General features: G+C 40.7%; 1 protein-coding gene across 5 annotated transcripts in view; it reads left to right on the forward strand.

Annotated features, from left to right (window-relative positions):
- LOC115056204 (kinesin-like protein KIF21A) overlaps window positions 1–21,909 on the forward strand; it is a 51,069-nt gene extending 29,160 nt beyond the window's left edge. For 2 of the 5 annotated variants that reach the window (XM_029522475.1, XM_029522473.1), the window contains exons 14-34: window positions 395–583; window positions 1,479–1,678; window positions 1,892–1,999; window positions 2,096–2,164; window positions 2,371–2,516; window positions 2,685–2,829; window positions 4,912–5,097; window positions 5,273–5,374; window positions 6,129–6,294; window positions 6,812–6,832; window positions 7,512–7,569; window positions 8,025–8,079; window positions 8,176–8,378; window positions 8,997–9,122; window positions 13,513–13,649; window positions 13,969–14,143; window positions 14,648–14,812; window positions 16,900–17,017; window positions 17,177–17,347; window positions 18,117–18,316; window positions 19,812–21,909. In XM_029522475.1, coding sequence (XP_029378335.1) covers window positions 395–583; window positions 1,479–1,678; window positions 1,892–1,999; window positions 2,096–2,164; window positions 2,371–2,516; window positions 2,685–2,829; window positions 4,912–5,097; window positions 5,273–5,374; window positions 6,129–6,294; window positions 6,812–6,832; window positions 7,512–7,569; window positions 8,025–8,079; window positions 8,176–8,378; window positions 8,997–9,122; window positions 13,513–13,649; window positions 13,969–14,143; window positions 14,648–14,812; window positions 16,900–17,017; window positions 17,177–17,347; window positions 18,117–18,316; window positions 19,812–19,902 — 2,831 coding nt within the window. In that variant the 3' untranslated portion in view covers window positions 19,903–21,909. Of the gene's footprint in view, window positions 1–394; window positions 584–1,478; window positions 1,679–1,891; window positions 2,000–2,095; window positions 2,165–2,370; window positions 2,517–2,684; window positions 2,830–4,911; window positions 5,098–5,272; window positions 5,375–6,128; window positions 6,295–6,811; window positions 6,833–7,511; window positions 7,570–8,024; window positions 8,080–8,175; window positions 8,379–8,508; window positions 8,798–8,996; window positions 9,123–13,512; window positions 13,650–13,968; window positions 14,144–14,647; window positions 14,813–16,899; window positions 17,018–17,176; window positions 17,348–18,116; window positions 18,317–19,811 lie in introns of those variants that run through there. The other 3 variants (XM_029522474.1, XM_029522476.1, XM_029522477.1) reach the window with 3 other exon arrangements.
- Window positions 21,910–24,771: the final 2,862 nt, after the last annotated feature.

Consider the following 24,771-nt stretch of genomic DNA (forward strand, 5'->3'; position numbering starts at 1 on the left):
GACAGTGTCTGATTTCTCTCTCACTCTTCTCAGAACAGAAACCTTTTGGAATGAACGCAGTTGGCTGAAAATGGTCCACAAGGGGGAGCTGTGAAGTCATGGCTAACCCTACTCTAAAACCTTATGCCAGTCACTCTGTTGGACAGGTGGCCATGTTTTTGTAGCAGTCTATTTCTGATATATATACCAAAAAAAAGCCTCATGAATGTTAGCAGCAAACTCTTTATCTACATGACACCAAAGTAAATTTATTTGGATCAGATGATATCCAGCATGTTTGCATAAAGCGGACTGGTAGTGCATCTGATGTAAGAATAACTCCTCTGAAGAGACCTTTCCCTCTGTATGTGTCTATGACATGTAACACCTGTCTGCATGTGACTGTGTGTGACAGAGAACTATCAGGCAGACCTGGCCAACATCACCTGTGAGATCGCCATCAAGCAGAAGCTGATTGATGAGCTGGAGAACAGCCAGCGGCGTCTCCATACGCTCAAACAACAATATGAGCAGAAACTCATGATGCTTCAGTGCAAGATCAGGGACACCCAGCTGGAGCGTGACCGTGTCCTCCAAAACATGAGTAAGACAAGAATACAATAGAGGGTGGGGGGTTATTAGTGACTATGCAAGATGTTTCACTATATTTGTTTGGTCTTTTGATCTTTTATCGTTTATTTCAGTCTAAAAGCAAAGTTTATTCCTGCTTGTCCTGCTTTGATTAAAAGAGTCTGATCTCTGCATGGGCAGCACGGCAGCATAGTCGTTAGCGCTGTTGCCCCACAATAAGAAGGTCACAGCTTCTCTGTGTGTTGGTCCTGCGATGGACTGGTGACCCATCCAGTGTCAGCTGGAATTGGCTCCAGCACCCCCCACTACCTAGAAACAGATAAGCAGTTGAAGATGAATGAATGAATGTTCTTTAGTAATTAAGAAAACACTGACAATGCTTTAGATTTGAGAGATAGCTGTGAGTGTTTGTGCCAGAAACCAGATGAAGCCGGCAACAAAAATTTTTCTCTCAAAGATTTCAAAAGCATGGAGGAGTGTTCAGTTTCTCAAATCAAAGAGAAAGCTCTATAGGATCAACTGATTCTGTAACATTTTAAATAATTGACACCATTTTATATAATTGTGTCTTCATCTTCATCTACCTTTCTACTTTTACATTTCTGGCTTGCGGGGGGTTCTGGGTGGGGGCAGTGAGAGCGGGATACACCCTGGACAGGTCACCAGTCCAACACAGGGCCAACATACAGAGACAGACAGAGACCAAGAACCACTCACACTGTTTTTGAACGGTGGGAGGAAACCCACACAAGCACGGGGACAACATGCAAACTCTACACAGAAAGTCCCCAGGCCTGGGAAACGAACCCACAACCTTCTTATTGTGAGGCAACAGCACTAACAGCTGTGCCACCCCATTTTATATCATTACATATCAATTCTATGATTTTTGTGTCGTATGCTTTCAGATTCTGTGGAGAGTGGCACAGAGGACAAGGCCCGCAAGATCAAGGCTGAATATGAGAAGAAGCTGAGCGTCATGAATAAGGAACTGCATAAGCTCCAGTCTGCTCAGAAGGAGCACGCCCGCCTGCTGAAGAACCAGTCACAGTATGAGAAACAGCTGAAGAAGCTTCAGATGGATGTTGCAGAGATGAAGAAGACAAAGGTTTGATACATTTCTGAAGTTGATTGTTTTTAAAATTAAAAAGATCCACATTTAATGAGGATGTTCAATCAGCATACAATAATCAACAAGCAGTATTTAAATGGATAAAGAAAATGTAAAGATGGATTTTAGATCCACAAATAAAACAACACGTTTGATATTCTCCATGTTAAATGATTATATTGTACATTTTTTTGGATTTGATGGCTTCAGGTTCGTCTGATGAAACAAATGAAGGAGCAGCAGGAGAAGAACAGGATGAATGAATCTCGCAGGAACCGTGAAATTGCCACCTTAAAGAAAGACCAGCGCAAGCAGGAGGTCAGCAACAAGGGGTTCCTGATGGGAGCTCCCTTCTTTCGATTCTGCTTTTGATTAGCTCGTTTTGTTGAGGCTCTAATTTTCTTTCTTCTTTAGCATCAACTGAAGTTATTGGAGGCTCAGAAGAGGCAGCAGGAGCTCATCCTGAGGAGAAAGACTGAGGAGGTGAAAACATTTATTGGATTTAGTCTTGGGTTTGCTTTAAATAGTTTTTTGGGGAAAATCTGCTGCTCCTTCATGTGCACTTGTGCTTCAAAATACTCTTTTCTCTTCTAGTTTCCATTAATCTTGGTGAAAAAGGAGAAATCCAGCAGTTTTTTACTTTAGGTGTTCACCTGTCATAACACGTCTGCTTGCCTTGTGTGTGTCAGGTGACAGCTCTGAGGAGGCAAGTCAGGCCCACTTCTGGTAAGGTCATCAGGAAAGTAAACGTGATGGAACCGGTCCAGGACTCCACCCACAGGCCTCCATCTGGTCGCATGTACTCCTCTGGCAACACAGCTCCCAATGGTACTCGGTAAGTGTGTATGGGTTCATGTTACCAGAGAGGCAAATATAGAAAACTACTCAGTCTGCACACAAAATCCTCTGCTGTCGGAGGAGGCATTTGTTAATAAGATACTGATAAGAAAATAGAGCTAAGTCATTCAATGAATTCATCAACTGACTCACACTTTGTGTGCAGTTTGTCCTACAGGCGCACAGTTGGTGTTTACTCCACCAGAGTCGCTCGCAATAAATGGCAGTCTCTAGAGAGGCGGATCTGTGACGTCATCATGCAGAGGATGACCATCTCCAACATGGAAGCTGACATGAACCGCCTCCTCAAGGTGCAGGACTTTTGATTTACATTTTTTTTTTATTCCCTCCCTTTATCCCCTGTTTGTAAACAAAATACTAACACTGGACCAAGTCTGAAGAAAGCAGAGCTCTCTCTCTCTCTCTCTCACTGTATTTAAATGTATATTATGGAATGCCGTTTATGAAATTAATGAATATATTGAATATATTTGGAATGATAGTATGGAGAAACTATTTACTGAGAAAAATTGTGACGTGTTCAATGCTTATTTTACCTGCTGTATATGCATACACTGGCTTTAGTTGTTTCTTTGTCTTGCCATATTGTTGTGAAAAGACTGCTATTATCGAAGATGTCCTGCATCACACAATGCTCTTAACAGCACTGAGTCCAGACTGCTGTAGGTACACCCACCCAAATCTCAACAGTCTAAGATGTTACAAGGTGCATGTGAAGAACACTGAATGTTGCTATTTCATGTGTTTCTTGTTTGCCACTGTATTTTGTGTGTCCTCTAACACAGCGGTCCCCAACCTTTTTTGTGCCACGGACCGGTTTAATGTCAGACAATATTTCCACGGACCAGCCTTTAAGGTGTGGCACATAAATGCAACAAAATAAAATTATCCGATCGGCATAAAAACTGTGCTATTTTCTAAATGTCATAATAAACGTGAATCCACTGTGCACTCGTATGCAACTTTATTAGCAGCGTCATCGTAACATCCTCTCTGCCCCCTGACCCCGAACCTAAATGCAGCTTTCTTTTTCATGGAAGTCACAGGCTCTTTTTCTGTCTCCTCACTGGGCCTTTTCCCCTTCACAAAGAAACTATCCTTTTTTAATCATTTCGCTAGCTTGTGGGTTTAATTTTAGCGGTAACGTATCACGTGACCGAGACAAGCTCAAGAGTGAGTCATAGACGGATGTAACGGAGAGAATCCGGTCATTTTTCAAAATAAAACATAGCTCAGATTCAGATAATAAATAAAACATAAATAATGTATGTTATTTATTCTTTCTGCGCGGCCCGGTTCAAAAGACCCACGGACCGGTACCGGTCCGCGGCCCGGGGGTTGGGGACCGCTGCTCTAACAGATTCGTTCTCAATCAGTTCCATTAGTTGTGGGTTATGTCTGTTGACAGAACGTGACTCTGATTGACTAACCCTAACCCTGTTACAGACACATATGTCTTCTCAGGAGAGGATCTAATAAAATGCAGCCATCTGCCACTTTGGTGTTTATCCTTTGTCTCTCCTGATCTGGTATTGGAGACGAAGACAGACACTTGGTCATATTGATAAATAGGGTCCATTCTTTGAAAGGAAGAATTTGAATTTGATTGTTTTTAATGCAATAATGCATAATGCATAATAGGGCTCTACCCAACTTGATTCAATTTTTTTCAGTTTAGTTGGATTCGTCTGTCCAATATGATGATTCGACCATTTGTTTTTCTTGTTTGTTTGTTTTTTTTCATGTTCATACATTAGTTTCACTGATTTCAACCACATTAACATAGTCAAATGCAGCATAGTCATGGAGCATTTAAAAACCAAAAAAATATTTGGCTAAAGGCTTATAACCTATTCTTTTATTGCATGTTAAACATAAAAAAATGTGTAAACAAAAAATGAAATGGTCTAAAATTGATGAACAACATTTCCAGCACGTATTGTCACATAGATTTACTTTTCTTTTAGCAAGTGCCAGCCAGTCCTGCTCGAATGTAGAGGTATATTTATGATTCCCTCTAGTTTTATTACCTCATTGAAATCTTTTCCCTGGACATTTTAGTCAGCTTATATGCTTTATCCTGATATGCAAACTGACTGACAAAATAAAGATAAATAAATCGCTGCTCCACAGGGAGAATCTCAGTTGACTGATAGGTCTCTGACAGACGATTCACTCTTTTGTTAGTTTTTTATCTAAGACGCAGTCCTTGACAGTTTCATTTGTGAAAGAAGTTGGAGAAATTAACCCACAAATCATTTTGCGTGACTCAGTAGCGGTTTGTGGGTTAGGTTTACAGTCGTCATCATCACTGAGCTGCAAAACCAAAAACAGGTGTTTAAACGGCCTGTTCTCTCTGTCTGTGTCTATAGCAACGGGAGGAGCTGACCAAGAGAAAGGAGAAGGTCATCAGGAGGAGGGACCGGCTGCTGAGGGAGGGGCCAGAGGCAGTGCCCCCCCTCAACGAAGAAGTTGATGCACTGACAGCCAACATTGACTACATCAATGACAGCATCGCTGACTGTCAGGCCAACATAATGCAGATGGAGGAAACCAAGGTGAGTGTGACCGTCGAGCTGGGAGTTGCTCAAAGTAAAATCAAGATGAACCTGACAATTCATTGTCTTCTTCTTCTAAAATCCTTTGCTGTGTGGTCTCAATGGTCTCAGCAGGTAATCTCCAAGAAATGTGGAGTGAGTTTAACATAACAAATCATTCATGGTCTGTTTCCAGGAGGAGGGAGACACAGCGGATGTCTCTGCTGTGATTGGTTCTTGTACCCTGTTAGAAGCTCGTTTTCTGTTGGATCACTTCATGTCAATGGCAATAAACAAGGTACCAGCACTGATAATGATCACTGGGAGAAAATGGTTGCATAACCGACCAGCTTCAAAATGTCACTGCTCACAACAAACTTCACTAAGTAGGACAAAATACTGAACGTGTGGACTGCACAAATGAGTTAGTATCTCTTGTAAAGAGACAGCTATGAAAACATTTTGAAAATGTCTTCATAGACGTGTCTCCTTAGCTATTCTAAATTTCTGTATCAGGTAATTCAGTCTATGCATTCATCTATTACAGTGTCACTTATTAAGTTTGTAATTTCATACCCACATAAAATCAGTTCTGCTGTGTTGCCCTAAAACTGTATCCTACAGAGGAGGTCGAAGAGGAAGCAATTTGACATGTTACACAGGAAAGTAGAAAGACATTGCATGCAGTGTGTTGGGCTTTTTTTTCCAAGGGGTTGTATGAGTGTTAGGAAAAGAAACATGACAGGTGTTGTTTAGCCTTATGTTCATTCATCACTATGTTCAGGTTTTTCAAAAGGTATACCTTGGCTATACAACATTACCATTTCTGTGATATAAAGCTAAAATGTTTTTAATCCAATTGTATTGGCTCAGTAATCAAAATACACTCTCACCATGATGAATACATAAAATATGAAAGTAATTATTAAATTAGTTTTTTTAGGTTTTTATAATTGAAGTCAGAAAAGTGCATCAGCTACAAACAGATATCAGATGAGATGAGGAAGACAGTGAAAACTCACTGTTCAGTATCTGCACTCTGAACTCCTCAGGGTCTGCTGGCAGCTCAGAAGGAGTCCCAGGTGAAGGTGATGGAGGGCAGGCTGAAGCAGACAGAGATCACCAGCGCCACACAGAACCAGCTGCTCTTTCACATGCTGAAGGAGAAAGCCGAGTTCAACCCGGAGCTGGACGCCCTGCTGGGGAACGCTCTGCAAGGTAACAGCAGCACATGTTTGGGATCAGGGAGGGAAGTGGAACCAAGGAGCCTGGACTTCACTCAGTCTGCGTCCTAGGAGCATCATCAAAAATGGGGTTCATGGTGATGGTGTTTCTCTCTATAGAGTCAGTTATGTAGCCACATGTCAGTTGACAGTGTTACTGTTCAGTTGCATGATTGGGTTTATTGACATGCTGTTGCCTGTCACCGTCTGCTGAATAGAGGCTGACCTCATTATGACTCGAATTACTGCAATTCCACTGTTTTCATGTGACAATAAAATCGTGTTTAACCAAATTTATAGGTGCTATATATGTTTGCCAGCCGCTATTCAGCAGTATGTTGTGTTTATAGTAGATGCACTTTGTTTTCTTTTTGTTTTTGTAGAATTTGGGGGACTGTGTTTTTGATTTGTGCATTGCCTTTTTTCTGTTCCCCCCACGTTTTTTTTTTTTTTTTTGTTTGTTTGTTTGTTTTTTTTGTCTTTTTTTTTTTTTCTTTCTTATGTTTTTACAGAGCTAGGTAACATCCCAGCTGGTAAGTGACGTCACATTAGACTCTTATCTGTGTTAATGATGCATGGTTCCTTCCCCTGCACTGAAAACTAACAACGTAACATGAACAGGTGCATGAGGTAGAATGAAACCAGGCTTCCCTCCATCTGTCTGCTGGCCCTTCACTTCCCTTCATCTGGACACACTCCTCCTCCTCCTTCCACCCTAACCCCAGACCCCCTCCATAGGATCCATACAACATGTCTTAGCTTAGTCGGGGCCAGTAGGTCAGGTGACCCCATCAGGAGCAACAGATGAATGACTCCTTACACTTACTGCTGTCCTCCCCCTTGTGCCTCATGTTGGATCTTTGACCTTCTGCCGCAACTTGCCCACACATCTCTCTCTTTATGACTGTCACCACCTGGCTGCTGTCTGACCTTTGACATCTCACCTTTATCAATCCATCTGATCAGACTGAGCTCAGTGAGGACCAAGTTTCTGTTTGTGGATAGAACAGCATGGCAATGCGCTGACATTGTGCTCATCTGCTTCCCTTGTTCTTGATAATATAATGACTATTCACTCTGAAGTGAAATAGAAAGAAGTCTGGGTAATTTAGTCTCAGGACAGGGATACAGAAAGCCTTTTGCTGCTATCTTCCTCATCAGCTCTGAAGGTGTTTTGAACTTCTCATATTATACATTTATCTCATTTGGCAGAAAATGGAGATGACAGCAGCAGTGATGAGTCTGCCCAGAGCCCTTCAGCTGAGGGCACGTAAGTACAATTATAATGTTTTATCTCACATTATTATATCATAGTCATTTTCTCTGTTATGGTATGTTATATATGGCAGTGCTTTTTGAGCTTTTTCACATCAAAGACCTCTAAACTGACAGAAATTAAATTAGGGACTCCTATTTAATAAGTTTCTTCTTTTGCATATTAGCTAAGGTCTTATACAGTCTGACAAAAGATTACTGAACTTATAGGAAAAATTAACTAAAAGTCTTTTTGTTGTACCTTTGCTATCTTGTTACATTATGTTAACGTAATATCAAGCCATTTTATGTCTTTCATGTTTTGTACACTGGTGTAACCCATCTTATGTTGTGTTTTTGTAATATGTTATTGTGTCATGTTGTTATAAAGAAAGTATCATTTTTTATTTTTTTTTTGTTGTTGTTGTTTAGTTTTTTTACTCACATCCAAGACTTGTGTTTTTCTCCCAGCACTTTAGCATCAGATCTTATGAAACTCTGTGGAGACACCAAAACAAGGAGTAAGGTATTACGCTGTTATTGTTGTTTTGTTTATTCCTCAGTTTCCTCAGAAGTTGTGGCATCATTCTCGTCCTAACCTCTTTGTATCTGTGCTCCTCAGGCTCGAAGGAGGACGACCACTCAGATGGAGTTGCTGTACGCAAACTCAGATTCTGTTCCTGATGCACCCACTGCAGACTTCTCCAGTCCAATGCTGCCATTAGCGGAGACACCCGATGGGGGAGGAGACGTTGATACGTCAGGCTCATCAGTCAGGGACTACACAGCTCTCTCCCCCGGCTTTTCCTCTAAAATGGGCAGCATGTAAGTCCAGGCCCGGCACTCTTTGCTAACATACTAAATCCTTCTTCCTTGCCGCTTGCATGTTTGATGTTGCTTCAGCTTCCTCTGCTTCTTTTAATTTTGTTTCACATTATTCATGATGCCTCCTTAGATCAAATGACCATAGCCTCCTCCACCTGACGAGCTCTTTGAGGCACAAGCATGCAGACAGGAGCAGATTAACATTTGTATGGCCCCTGCATAAACTACTTCTCAAATGTTACAGCTGAGTGACACACTGGAAACAAAAATACTAACAGACCACTTTAACTGGCCTCTGAAAGGCCATGCTTAAAAGTTGAGAGCACATTGACTCGTTTGTGAAAGGGAGTCCTGGCTGACACAGTGACACAGCAGATACATCAGTGCATTCATTTTAAGGTAGAACAAACCTGCACAGTGTCCTCAGTAGTTAGACATGAGCTTGGCGGAGAACCACAACTGTTTTGGGACTTTAAGCATCAGGTAACTCTGTTTCTGTGTGTACTGCATCATGTCCTTTATTTTTTGTTTGCCTTACATCTTTCTATCATTTTATCATTATTTCTGTATACTGTCTTTGTGTTGTTTGTGGATAAACTGTTGAAACCGAACAATCAGTTCTGGCTCCAGAACCTCATCAGGCGTGGAAAGGCGAACTCCTGAGCCTTCCCCACTCTCACGCAGGAAGACCTATGACAAGGCACAGGCAGCGGCCAACAGGGCAAAGATCAAGGAGATGAAACAGTAAGAGCCCGCTGCAGCTGTTCAGGCTGCAAAGCCGAAAAAAGAGAAATAACTTCAACTCCAGCTCTACTACTACTAATCTCTCAGTTTCCTGCTTTGGAGAAGCATGTGGCCTCAACTAAATCAAAAATGCAGTTTGCCTGGTGTGATGACCTTTGCAGTGCCAAGTTCTATGCTGAATTTAAAGTCATATTCTGTCTAACTCCTTCTTTAAACTATAATGGTGATAATTGGTGATTTTTCTTTTGACTGAAATTCAGTATTGAACTTGCTAATCAACCCTCTGCTGCTGATAAACTTCTTCATTATTCAGGAAATCTCTCTCCTTTCTTTTTCCTTGTCTTAAGAGTAAATTCCTGTTAGTGAGGGAGAAAGATTTCAGTAAGACTGGCTTAGTGTGACCTTGAAAATGATTGAGTGATGAATATTTGAATTCATGAGTTAAACATCGTGTGTCAGAATATACACTGATCAGTCATAACATTATGGCCACTGACATATAAAGTCCATTACACTAATTGTTTTCTTTCAGTGGCCCCTGTAAGTGGGTGGGGCTTATTAGGCAGGAAATGAACATGCAGGAAAGTGGACAACTGGATCAGAGCATTTCCAAACAGCAAGTCTGGTGAAGTGTTTCTGGTCTGCAGTGGTCAAGGCCTGCCAAAAGTGGTCTAAGAAAGGAAAACTGGCAGGATCATGGGCAGACGATTGAGCGCTCATTGATGAAGGCAGCCCTGTGTGATCTGATCAAGATAAGAGCAACAGTAGCTCAAACTGCTAGAAAAGTTCATGTTCCGTACTGTAGGATTTGCAGCCAGGGTGTCTACCACCAAAAGCTCCTAGAATGGACACACTCATCACACCTGGACTACAGAGAAATGAAGGAAGATGGTCTGGTGATCTTTTACATCATGTGCAGAGGCAGTGTGATGTTTTAGGCAAATGCTCTGTTGAAAAACTTTGGGGCCTCCATACATATGAATGGCAAGTGTCAACTTAGGAAAAAAAACTCAACCTTTTTCCGGTGGAGTCATTTGCATACACTTATCATTGCGCTTTGTGCAGATGAGCTGTTTTCCAAACTGACACACACACACGTGGTCAGTGTGAGAGCGCATGTGGTCACTATGGGAACTGTATATCACTTTGTTCGTTTCATATGGAAAAGCCAAAAAATGCCACTTTCTGAACTTCTGAAATCTTAGATTTGAAACAGTTAGGCCTTTAAATGCCCTTGTCAGCGTAGAGTGAATAAATAACCAAACTATTTTCTATTTTGAATAGTTTCCTTTGTTAATGAAGCAGATAGACAGACAAGGGAAGAGAGGAAATTGCCACACAAAAAGACCCAGACCAGAATTAAACTCCTGCCATTCCCTGGGCTGTGTTATATCCACTGAGCTACCAAGACACTCCACAGAATAAACCCCTCAGGCTTTGGCATTTACTGTGCCACTAACCTCAGGCTGAATGTGACATTTTTACTGGCTCTCATTAGTCTTTTTAACACTGGTGTGCACTAAGCATTATAGATTTAATCTATTCATAGAAAATACTCACATTATTGTATGATTAACATCTTCACACCAAAAACTGCCTGCTCCATATTCATATTTCCATTTTACAGAGCAAAGCCTCACAGATATAAAAGGATTCTTTGTTGTGCAGGCTGTAAAGTCTTGATTGGTTTTTATTTCTGAATCCCTAGGTTATGTTTTCTATGGAGTTTTGGTGAGGCAGGGATCTCCACAACTGTTAATAGACTGAAGTAAGGCTCACTTAGCAGGACGCCTCTGTATTGTCATCATTACAGCTTCAGATGAGTTCAAACATTTTACTGTGGCGCTGTACTGACAGTTTTTCCCCTGTGACATGAATGCAGCATATGTGTCCTCCTTCTGTCTTCATGCAGTCCTCCCACACTTCTGCCAGCAGTGTGTAAACAGCTTAGCACCTACTTTAATTATGCTGCTGCTCAATTGGCAGCCCTCATGTCTTCCTTCACAGCCCAGTCATCATGAACCCGAAGAGCTGCCCACAACTTCCCACCCCGCCCACATCGCTCATCTCAGTCAGCACACAGTTGTGTTTAGCCATATGAAAGGCTTTCTGGGGCATGCTGCACACATCCTGCAGAATAAGTAAGAACCAAAGATAAGAAAAATGGACAGGCAGATTAGAGCCAGGGATCAGCAGGGCCACTACGCTCCACAATCTGTCAGTTTAACAACTGCTGGACAATGTCTTATTTCTGCAGTTATTTTATTCATGATGCATTCATGCTGATTTGTAGAAGGACATGGACATTTTGATCATGGAAGGGTATGTCAATAAAACGTTGATCAAAGTGTTTCTAAGATGACACCAGTGGTCTTTTTGAATGCTGATTACTACTGAACATTTTGCAAACCTGTGGTTATGGTGCAGGTCTTCAAATTTATGTTCCACCTTCCATGCAGCCCTTTTAATGTACCTAATATAGGGGAAAATCAATCCAAGCAGACTTGATGGTCATTGTCATAAACATCTAGTTTGGTAGATGGTTGATTTCATATTAGAGTTATCAGAGCTAAATATTGGCAACAAAGTCATATCATGTTTTGATTATAATCTTATTTTCTTTATTCTTTATTCTATATATTTTATATTTTATACATTCTTTTGAAATAAGAAAATGTTGTGTGCCCAAAATCTCCCGCATTAACTTCTATTTATTATTTCCTAATAATAAGCTTTGAGCATGTCACTTTACACAGTAGGCTGTAATACATTGAAATCATCATCATTTTGATTATTTACAAATAGATTTATTATCTCAGTAAAAATTCTCAGAATGAGCGTAAATTCTCAGTCTCTCATTTCAAGTCTTCTTTAGTGTGACATGATGATAATTTCTTAAATTGATAAAGTTCCACCTTCTCCTCCAAATATGCTTTTTTCTCGTTTTAAAAACCAAAATGGTGGCCAAATTACAAACTAGTAGCTTAAAATTGGCAGTTCACAGACCAATGGATGGCCTAACAGTGGGTTGATATTTAAAAGATTGAAACCAAAAGCATGAGGGTAATTATGGTGAACCAAACTGCAGATGGCCAGGTGACAGCTACAAAACTGTGTGTCTTGAAATGAATGGCTTCATAGAAGGTAGATAAATGTTTGCTTAGGCTAAACCACTGAAATGGACCTATATTATGTCCTAACAGACTAGTGTAGAGTTTTCATCCTACCTAATCAGCTCTCAGGTTTTAAGGATCGTCTCTTCCACATCAGGATAGATGGATGCCTCCCCTTGTCCTCCCGCCAAGTCCTCTGCTCTGTGTCACCACCTCTTTGTCCCACCAAAGCAACACTGCATTTTACCTGTCATGTGGTCCTCAAAGACTTCATCTCTAGTGCACAGGGGCAATGCTGCAACACATATGTGTGATTTCTAACCTGTTGTCATCATCACTTATATTTTGTATGTGGGGAAATCTCTCAACTTTGAGTTTGTGGGCTCCTCCACTAACCTGTGTGAATGTGGTTTAAAAGGCAAGGCAAGTTTATTTATAGAGCACAATTCGAACCCAGGGTAATTCAAAGTGCTTTACAGATGCAGAAAACATTACAAGAAGGCAGATAGAATCAACACATAAATCATTTTTAAAACGTAATAATAATTGAGTGGATTAAAAGCTAAAAAAAGGGCAGATAAAACAGTGGATGAATATTCTCTCTGGGATCAGTGGGTAATGAAAATAATCCCAAAGGTGTAATTATACTGAGCTTATTCCTGCTATCAAGACTAAACCCTCAGTAAACCTTTCTCTAATCATTTCCTTTTTTTCCCACTACTATTCTTTTAAAGCTTATTCAATCACCATTTCTGAATATTGACATCACAGCAGCAGCTCATCCTGCTGCTCTTCTGATACTGATATATACAGCTGTTAGAGAGCAGTGATTGTACAATTACACTATTAGATGCCAATTTGTCAATACAAGCAGCCAATCAGTGTTGAGTCTAGATTCCTGTGATGCCATAGAATCTCCCCTGATGATCTGGGACTGCTGCGTTTCATTGACTGTCTTTCTTTGTCTCCTTTGGGGCTTTTTTTTCTCAAGCTATTTTCTTCTTCAAAAGAGAAGCATCTAAGGTACAGGTTATCTTTAGAGCCTCCCCTCGTCAGCATAATAAGGCTGACTGTTAAAAGCTTTCTCATTTTGCTTTGGACTGTCACTGTTTTTTCTATTTCTTTCTATTTCTGATTTGCAGCATCGTGCTAATCAGCCACGAGAGCGGCATGCTGTGCATGAGTCTGAGTGTAATTAAATCTGCTTTGCGCTCTGACTATTAGGTCAGTTTATATCCACATGCAGGTATTGATGATGATGATGTATGTCTTTCCAGGGGCGTCATCAACCCGGTGCCTTCCACGAAGAGCAGTCGGTCGGCAACATTACAATGTGTCCATGTGGCAGAAGGACACAGTAAAGCTGTTCTCTGTGTTGACAGCACTGATGACCTCCTCTTCACCGGATCCAAAGGTCATTAACCACATTGCTCCCTCCATCACACTTCCTCCATGTACTTCCTTCACTTGAATTTATCATCAGTATTTGCCATGTCTCCTATTTATATGACAACAAATAAAACCCGACAGGGATTGCTTAAGTTTCTCAGATGCACAGAATGGGAATAATGAGCACACAGTAAAACTCATTGACTCCAACTCTCCTTTCTGCCCACAGATAAATCAGCTGCTCTGTGTTGGTTCCTTTTGGAATGAAGAATGTATTGTACTGTAAGATAACTTTTCTTTCAGTGTATATTGCCTCTGATGGCAGATTGTGTGTCCTCCTGCAGACCGGACCTGTAAGGTGTGGAACCTGGTGACAGGTCAGGAGATAATGTCCCTGGCTGGTCATCCAAACAATGTGGTGTCAGTCCGCTACAGCTCCAGTTTGGTTTTTACTGTATCAACATCCTACATCAAAGTGTGGGACATCCGTGACTCAGCCAAGTGCATCCGGACTCTAACGTGAGTATCTCAGTGGACTGTATGCTGCAGTCTGAGATTATGCCTGCCTTGATATTATTAACACTAACATCAGCAAGCAAAGGCTCATTTTTAGTTTACATGTTTATACAGTGAACTCTCAGCTACAAATCCTTAAATCTTTGAAGTTTGTTTAAGGATGTTAAATGCATGGTGGTCTAACACAATTTAATAGACACCTTACATCTTCTTTCACCCACTTTTCAATCTCTCACACACACCCTCTGCACATACAGTACAATGTCATGCCATCATGAATCTCATGATTTTAGATTTGTGCGTTTTTGTACACTGCATTAAATTCAGCTCTCACGTTAAAGCTCCTTTTAATTACATTAAGTTGATTAGTGTGCCTTAGAGCTGACAACACTGGGACCGGGACAACACTGCCACTTGATTTTAATGATTCCATCTGCTGAGTGTTGGGCTGCCTCTGTGTTTTCTGCCTGAGTCACATAATACATATGTTTACGCTTGTTTCTTCAGGTCCTCTGGTCAGGTAAATGTAGGCGACAGCTGTGCATCTAACACAAGCCGAACTGTCACCATCCCAGCAGGAGAGAACCAGATTAACCAGATTTCTCTCAACCCCAACGGGACAGTCTTGTATGCAGCCGCTGGAAACTCAGTCAGAGTCTGGGATCTGAGACGGTGAGCACAACGACTGTTTGCTGTTGTTGTCCAGAGAGTAGTAAAACCTTGTATTTGATGCATTTCTAGCTGCTCATCAGGTGCTTTTATTCCTATTCTTATTCTTGTTTTTGTTATCTTTTATCTAGTTATTATCTATCTTGATTAGCTTGTGTTTATACAAGGGAGCTGCAGAAAAAGGCAAACAAAAATAATAATTTACAAATTTATGAAGAATAAATGCAATATATGTATATATAAATGTAAGTAGAAATAAAATGAACTGCATCATGAACATTTTTCCATTTAATGCATTTTTTATATCCTACAATATGGATGCTGAGGCGGTATTGATGTAAAACTGTCTGATCTAACAGGTGAATGCTTTAACTGTTGGATGGATTGCAGTAAAGTTTGAACTGTATGTAGGCCTAAGCCTACAGCTCTGTTTCCCTTCAGGTACTGTGGCTTCCTCCCACAGTCAGAAGACAGGCAGCTTTGGTGTATCTGGTGACTTTAAGTTGCCTGTAGGCGTGAGTGTGGATGGTTGCCGTCTTTATATGTAAACCCTGCGATAGAGACAGAGCAGGGGAAACCAACAGGCGGAACAATTTAAAATACACTGTCCAGTAGTAAGCTTAAAACATTATTTCAACGTACCTAATGATTATTTTAACATGCTAGCTGTACCAGAGAAAAAACAGTACAATGAAAAACTTTCTGATTATCGATGTGAAATTTAACATTACATTCCTCATGTTACAAAATATTCTAATAAAAGCTTGGCATGAGAAGAGGATCCAGTGTTTGTTATCAATCTTCCTTTTTGTTAGGAATGCCTATAACTTTTCTGTGGATGCCTCTCGTCTTCCTACCTGTATCCACTTTTCTCGTCATAAAGGCAATTTTTTTTTCTGTTTGGCAGCTTCTAAAAACTTAGATTCTCTGTTAGAAGTGCATAGGGTGACCATATTTTGATTTCCAAAAAACAGGATACGAGATAGCCTACTTATAAAATAATGATAGAAACAATGTTTCTTCTGTGTTAGAAAAATCAACTTGTAAAATAATAGCTCTCTTTTCAAGTCTTAGTGGACAAATAAATAAATAAATAGTATGAAATAATCTACTAAATAATACCTCTTCTGTATTAGAAAATCCACCTTTACCAAAATATTTCTCACAAAGTTTTCAGTGTAATGTAAAATAATGCAAAGTGCCCTCACAAGATATTACTTCAACAAACAAAAAACTAAATCTTTAGTGATGTTCTTCATTTTGCTGTGGAGCTGATTTTTTCCAGCGGTTTCATTTGCTCACAGTTGCTGAACTACTCTCACCTCACACTGCCTTTGTATGTTTGCGTCCATATGAGCACGTTTACTGGACACAGACACATCTGTTACCAGCTCTGCACACGTAAACTGGGAATTTTTTTTCGCAGTTCATCTCGACCGCCTCACACCGGACACCGCCGGTGTCTGCTGCTTTCTTATCAGTTTTGGAGATCTGCTCACAGGGTAGCCTCTCAGGGATTACGTCACACACGTTAACCCAAACAATGACAACGGGAGAGGGGGGCACACACATGTACACACACAGAAGGAACACCAGACATTATCATGAAGTAATAACCCCCCATGACCTTGTATGGCTGGATGGAGGATATTGTCAATGTGAAGAATTTCTATATATGTAAAGTAAACTGTCTGATTATCGTTCCCACAACCTTCGATGCATCTTGCACACGCACGCACACGTTAAGTTAACACAGTGTCTGCTTGGACTACCGACTGTATGAAGGGTGACTGGTATCTCATCCATTCCTGTCATCCATGGTTGATAGTGCTGGTGTCAGGTTTGATGAACTGCCTCTTTGCTCCTCTGAGAAAATAACAGCTGGAGACTGACAGGCAGAATCAGTGTAACTGATAACAGCACACTGTTATTTACTCTGAGATTGAAAACTACAATTTTATTCGTAGACTTTGTTTTGCTCAAATTTGGCTCTTTCAACATTACTGGTTTAGGCTCAGGTTTTCTCCTGCTGTGCTTTCTGAAGTTATGGAATTACGTTTCATGTAACGAGTAACAATTTCCTCTGACAGATTTGCATCCACTGGCAAACTTACTGGTCATCTTGGTCCAGTAATGTGTCTGACTGTAGATCAGTCCGGAAGCAACCAAGACCTGGTCATCACCGGCTCCAAGGACCACTACATTAAGGTGTGTTTCTAGTGAGTCCTGTTGAAGAAGGAGTAAAAATCTTCTGATTGTTCAACTAAAACATTCTGAGATGAACTGCTTGGCTGGAATAGAACTTGTAGTTGTGAGTAGCTGCTGCATGCTTCACAGCAAAGCTCTGTGCTTTTGTGGCTGTTGCAGCTCTTTGAAGTGACTGAAGGCTCCCTGGGCAGCATCAGCCCTACACACAACTTTGAGCCACCACATTATGACGGAATCGAGTCTCTGGTGGTGCAGGGGGACATTTTATTCAGCGGCTCCAGAGACAACGGTATCAAGAAGTGGGACCTAGACCGCAAAGACCTGCTGCAGGTACTGGATGAGTCACATGGTTAACAAATGCACCGCAACCAGAGACTGTGGTGGTTCAGTTGAGTTTGATAGAAACAATCATCTTTTTGCAACTATGAAAATTCAATGTGTTCAGTGTGTAACATAAAAAAGCAATAAGACAGGATACACAAGACATTATAAAATGCATATAAATCCCATTGTAGAGTAGAATAAGATAAAATGACAAAAGGAATACAAACCACAAACTTGCCTACATCGCAGTACGTCTCACATTTATTGTGAATTTCAAATATACAAACAATGTGACCAATTAGCTTGAACAGCACTTTTTTGTTTTTGTGTCATTACTACTCATGAGCGTGGGATTTGCTCTCTGGCATATTTTTCATGTTGATTTTACTTTTGAGATGATAGTTTAAAAGAATTCAACCCTTGATTTTCTCACCATGGGTTACCTGCTGGCTCAGCTTTTCTGGCATAATTTAAAAAAGTACATTTTGATTAGACGAGATACAGATTCTGTCATCTGTCTGCGTATTAGGAAAATGTATGGCTCAGAAAGTCTTCCAGCTCTTCCAGAAGAATTTTCTGGAGTGTACAAATGACTAGTTGTAAATTAAATTTCAATCACTAATGCATAAAATGATCTTTCAACTGCAAAATGTATTGTTCTGGGTTATTGTTCAGAGACACCTGCTCAGCTTTGGGAGCCTCAGACTCCTCAGTCATTCCTGTGTTTAGAGATTATGAAGCTAAAAATGTTTTTCAACCCACTTCTCTCCACCAGCAAGTCCCCAACGCTCACCGTGACTGGGTGTGTGCTCTGGGCGTCGTCCCTGGCTCTCCGGCCCTTCTCAGCGGATGCAGGGGTGGGGTACTCAAGCTGTGGAGCACCGACACACTGGGGACCCTTGGCGAGCTCAAGGGTCATGAGAGCCCCATTAATAGTATCTCCACCAACGGCAGCCATTTGTTCACAGCCTCAGAGTGAGTCTTAAATAGGGCTGCACGATTATGGTCAAAATGATAATCAGGATTATTTTCATCATGATTAACTATCACGATTGTTTGTCAAATTTCAACCAAAACAAATTTTATTGTCACGTACTTGTTATAACTGCTTTCACATCCATATGGTGCCACATTCCTGCTAATGTACAAATATGGGCATCAAAATAAAATAGGTTTTCTTATTCACCAAAATTCAGCACTTCTCCTTAAAGAATAAATAAATGTAAAGAAAACAAAAAAAAAAACTGCATATGACCTGCTCTTGTTTGTGTCACCTTGCCCTCTGCTACTTAAACATTTTTGTTAATACGTCTAGAAACTAAGCTTTGCGGTGGTGCAGGGAACGACTCTGATTGGCTCATTGAGGCACGTGATCAGACAGTGGTTTACAGAGCGCCAGAGGCTTAAAGAGAGAGTGTTTTCTCTGTCACTCTGAAGAGCGTTAGATTGGCTTTGGGAACAAAGCCTATGATACGGAGCGTTCTATGAACAGAATGACGCATTTTAAATATCACTTGATCACGCAGATTTGATCGTGAGAAGCCAAAATCGTGATTAAAATTTGTTTAATTATGCAGCCCGAGTCTTAAATGCATGCAATGGCACGTAGGCACACACACACTTTGTAGAGTCACTGCTTTGACTTTTGAGATTTCAGTTTCAGTGACCAGTTTGGTTCACATGTTCCTTGAGAGCAGTGTAAAGGTTGTGTTTTCAAGGAAGGATGTCAATACCAACATGTTTCCATGTTTGATCCCCAGCACTCTTCTGTTGGAAGGGCCAGAGGTCAAACACATATTCATCATTGTTTCAGCATGTTGTGTTTGCTGTCAGTAACAGATAGTTGACTTCACTGATTTGTCCAGATTCTTAGGTTCCATGATGTTGCCAATCGCCTACTGCTGACTCAGCAGTCTTGCTTTTAATTCATTTAGATTAACAGTCAGTCAGAAACTGAACCAAAACACCTGAAGGATAGGATTTCTCAGGTATTGTCCAACTGCCTCAGAGGCAGAGGCTCCTTGAGCAGCTGTCATGCACTGTTCTCAGCTTCCTAATTCATTCTCTGATGTTTTTAAGCATCAACTTCTGACAGGTTCAGATTAAAGAGCCTTCCGTAACCTGTCATACCTGTTTCACACAATCTGCAGCGCAAGCACCTGCACACACATAAAGCAAATGCCTAAAGTGAAACAGGGCCCTGGGCAGTTAAACTTTATACCTTGATCTTGAACTTGGTCTTGCCTGAACAGGAACATAGCCTGGGGACCTTGATTTCATGACTTTAGGAACCTGGTGTATGTCTATCGGTGAAGTCTTTATATATTCTGGAAGAAAGTACTAACAGAAGCAATTTGAATTAGATCACAATGTGTTTTCATTTAAACCTAAACCAGACTCCTCTGGTGGACGTCAAACCCCGCAGGTAGTGGCCTGCTGTTCCTTCACATTATGTGTTCCTTTCTTTCAGTGACCGGACTGTGAAGATCTGGCGAGCACGTGGAGGACTGGACAGCACCTTAGACGCAGTTGACAATGCAGATGAGGTGGCGAGTAACTGAGTGCAGCGCCACGTGCTGGGTTTGACAGCATCCTTTGACCGCTAACCTCTGAAGTCCAACACTCACTCCTTAAATACAATGTCACCACCATATAACCTTTAAAACTGCATCAAGAACTCTGTCTCAAAAGACACAAACACAATAGTTGCTTTGTTTGACTCTTGTGCTTTCAGAGGCTCCTGTTAATCACATTCAGTTTATTGTATGGTTAGTGAGTCTGTGTAGTATAAAATTCTCTTCTTTCTATCTTTTGCGCTGTAGACAGTTATTTGCCATGAATCACAAGAGGAACTTGAACTTGTGATACACAGGTTAGCATATATTCGGCGCTGTGCATCCACACACAACGCAATTACCTACAGAGAGGGTGGCAGCATGTGTGGTTTGGCAAAAGAGTGTTAGAGGAGAAAAAGATGGCAGAGCTAACAGGTTGGTAGCTGGTCTTCACAACCCAGTTCTCCAGTTTCTTGGGATTGTTTCTCTGCGCTTGAAGAAGAACCAATGTCCACGTGTTCCTTTTACCCTGATTAATAAAAGTGGCTTTACTCTATTTGAAAAAGGCGAATCACCTTCACTCACCTCCCCTGCCTTTTTGGATTCCTCCCTTTTCCAGCTGTGCAGCTGCTTCAGATCAGCAACCAAAATTGTGCAGCTGGTTCTCTTTTCTGTCCTTCAACATGATGAGACTTCACAGTAACAGGCCCACTCACACCAGTGTTTGACAGTTCGGAAAATGTGTTTATTTGCTTTTTTTTCTCTTGCTGAGGATTAGAGAAGAGAGGGTTGATACCACTGTGTATCTGTTATAAAGGATGTCAGAAAGTTGAATAAAGGCCACAGCTTTAGCCTAGCATAAAGATTGGAAACATGGGAACAGCCTGCCTGCCAACAGCTGTAAAGCCTCTGAGTAACACACATCTTTTTTGTTGAATCCAGCAAAAGCCTGTGTAAAAATTGCAGTTTAATAGTTTAATAGTTTATTAGCTCATTAGGAATAAACAAACGAGCTGTGACAGTCTGTAGCGTTTGGAGGTGGTTATAACTTTTATCCAGAGCCAGGGTTGCTGTTTCCCTCTGATTTCATTACTTATGCTAAGTTAACTGGTTGCTGGCTCTACTTACTGTTTTAACTCTCAGCAGTAACCTTTACACTTTCCCCGAAATGTCAAAGCTCTCCTTTAAGTCCTTCGCACCTGTGAAAATAAACTGAATTAGTGTTTGACTTTTGAAGCATTTGAAGATCTTCTACACTTGTCCATGTTTGATTGTGTATGAAACTGTTCACTCTTCACGTTGATGTTAGCACCTGCTGAACTTTCACTGTTCTTGTCTGACTCCCACACTGTCATGTGCTCACCTTCTTCCACCCTATATGAGGGCTTCTAGTCGCTGACTCTGGGTGAGGTCCGCTCAGTACAGTAGCATTGTGTATGTGTATATATATGTAATAGAATCTTTTCTTTTTTTTTTCCGAGAAGAGGGGCCTTCGGACTCTGCCAGTTTTGTGAGCCCAACCACATCAACTGGCATCTGTCTCCCAGTTCTGATCCTTGTGAGGCCTTCCTTGAGACACACAAGGTCTCCATGATGTAACTGATGTGTCTGTCATGATTGTGTGCTGTCACTTTTGAATGTTCGGTGAAACAGCAGCTGTAGGCACTATTCAAATACATATCTAATGTATATAAACAATGTATTTAAAAATAACTGAATGTTAGCTTTGTGGGACCACTGATCCAAACCGGGTCCCATGTAAGAGCCGAGAGGACCAGAATTGGCTGGAAGACTGACAAGCGGCATTAATAATGCCTTCGATGGAGCTTTTCCCCCAGTGAGGTGGCGAGTTATGTTTAGTGGCCTATGCTTTTTCTTTTTCTTAGTTTTGTTGCCTGTCCCTGTTACACACACCCTGGGTGTCCCCCTCTGAAATTTTAGTGGCCATTCCCACGTGGCGGACTCTGTAGCGATTCTAATGTCAGATGCCTGGTGAGAATAAACACCATCTGTCAAAAACAAGCAACACTGTGGTTTTTAAAGGTTTTCTCTGCTGTCATTATTATCTGTAGGTCAGTTGGTGTTGTAAAAATCTATAGTCAGGCCTCTTTTTTGTATAAATTTGAATTTATTAACGGGCACTGGTATTCATCATCGGTTCAGTTATGGCTCCAACAGAAAGAGTTATAATCAACATTATCGTGATGTAAGTCATTAAGTGGTATGCTTTTGTCACTTTTTATAAATTAACTGAAGGAATACATGTGAGCACAAATTTCATATCTGTCTTTATGTCCATATCGTGCTGAGTTTTATCCAAAATCAGATACGACCGCATCTTTGAAATTTGCAATCACAGGGATCAGTTTCTCACAAAGAGAACAGACTTTTTTTCATCATGAACTTTCATCTGTTGTTCAAAGTTTATTCTTTGTATTTTATTTGATACAAAGAATAAGAGTATTTGATAAGTGGAAAAGAACAAACTGAAATAGTAAGTAAACTACACATCATAAATAAAAAGCAAAAGAAAAATATAAAGATAGAAAGGAGCTACAATATAAAACAAACTATATTACAAGAAAATACACGCCAGATCAGCAAAGCAGAAGTTGAGTGTAACTGGGTCACGCAGTTGCTTACATCTTAGCTATGAGTTTGTTTTTTTTAATCTTCTTTTGAAAATATTAAGGTTATTGAATATCATCATGTACAGCAGAATTTAGAAATTGCTGAGAAAAATATAAATATAAATGCAGATTTCATCAACTATTGATATTTCTTTTTCAGGCAAAGTTTTAAAGAAAAGTTTAACAATTTTAAACATCTCAGAGTGAGACTGCGAGTCCAGTTTCTTAGCAATTGTATACCAGAACATTTCAGCCATTTTCATAGAATATGATCCGTCTGAAGACATCATCTTTTCTGCAGATAAAAAAGGAGAATGGGACACACTTTCCACTTCACTTCTTCTGTATGATTGTCTCCTGAAGGAGAAGCTGCTTTCTGTGAGGTTTAAGAAAGAAAAGGGTTTTCTCTTATATGTCTCAAGTGGTGACATTTGGTCACAAGATGGCAGTAGCAGCAAAAAGTATCAAGTAGAAATCAAAAACGGAATTGGAAAAAAGTCCCCTTTCAACAAACTAGCAGTAACAATGAATATAGAGCGCTGGAGCCAATCCCAGCGTATACTACACACTATGGACAGGTCACCAGTCAGACATAGGCCAACACAACTGTGACAAACAACCACTCAGACCTACAGGCTATTTAGAGTCACCAGTCAACCTAAACTGATGTCTTTGGACTGTGGGAGGAAATGCAGGCATGCAAACTCTACACAGAAAGGCCCCTGGATTGGGAATTGAACCCACGGCCTTCTTGGCGTGAGGCAACAGCGCTAACCACCATTGAGTTTCTGCAACTTTATAGGGGTAGTTATGAGGGAAAGCTAACTGTCATTTTTCAGATATCTGTGACAGTTCCCCCCTTAACTTCTCAGACGCTTCATTAATATAACTTTCAATCTCCAAGCGATGGCATTTTTTTACCAATTCATTATTTGAGGCTGGCCCTTTTTTTTTTTTCACATCAGATACCTGGTTTGTGTTGCGGCAGGGGTTTGAACTCAAGGCCTCTGCATCCAATGCATTCAGCTCAACGGAAATATTATAAGAGCTTTTTAATAACCATAAAGGTTTATTTAAACTAAATTATCTGACCTTATGCTGATTTTTTCTGTCACATTTAAAATACCAGGTACAACAAGAAAAGGGTAATGAGTGCCAGACTCAGCAGGAAAGTCTGTCCAAAACAATGCTAAAAATGATCTAATTACCTTAAATATTGTAAGACTAAATATTTCCACTGAAAGGTAAATAATACTGAATCTTTGTATGATGTATGGATTGTAAAGCTGAGGTGTTGGGTTGTAAAATAAAAAAGGCCATCAGAAATCTGCTGCACTGTTACAGGCAACACCTCATGTGACTTTGAGTGATTTATTGAGTGCGTTTGGATGTCATTGAGGTTATATGGAGGTGATTTTCACTCAGAACACTTCAGAAATTTGTCTGAGAGCTCCAGAAACACAAACTCCACACTCCAGATGCTGTAAATGTACTTTACTTTAAATCTTCTACTTCTGCTTCTGTGTTTTCACAGACAACATGTGCTCATTGGTCAGTGGCCTCTTTCTGTGATGTAGGCGTATCAATCTTCATTAAAAAACTGCACAATCAGCTGTTTCTCAAAACGCAGAGATACACACATTTTCACTCAAGCCCTTCTGCTGCTCATTACTGAAGCAATCTCAACCCCCTCAGAGAGAGATTCTGACCCATCTCAGCATAAATCCAGATGAAAGGCCCTTTTACAGTGTACGATGGAACGTCAGGTGATTTTTACTGAGGTTCCTTGATTTTTTTATTTTTTTTTCGCAATCAGCACAAATGTTTAACTAAAAGTAAACAGATTATGTTTCTTTTGAAGCCCTTGAACAGACTATAGAACACAACATCTATTCTACAGCACTACAGCTGCACTGATAACTGAATTCAGTGTTGAGCTGATCATTGTGGAATGGAGCACATCCTTATTATCACTATCAATTCTGCAAGATATTGGAAGGCCTTCGTTTCAAATACAAGGTTGCAGCCCTGTAGCACTGCAGCGGACTGAACGTCTGTGGCTCAGGACTTGGAATGTTGGTTGGACAGAACAAGACAGGGGTATCATCCTGGGGGCCTTTCTGGCCGAGTTGGTGGGCGGCCCTGCACCATGGCTTTATTGCCACAGTGTGGGCGACACCATCTGTGGTTGTGGGTGGGGACTCCTCTCAGTGTGTATGGCTCCCTAAGTTACCATTTCATCACC

This window comes from Echeneis naucrates, chromosome 16 (assembly GCF_900963305.1).
Source record: "Echeneis naucrates chromosome 16, fEcheNa1.1, whole genome shotgun sequence".
Classification (NCBI taxonomy): Eukaryota; Metazoa; Chordata; class Actinopteri; order Carangiformes; family Echeneidae; genus Echeneis; species Echeneis naucrates.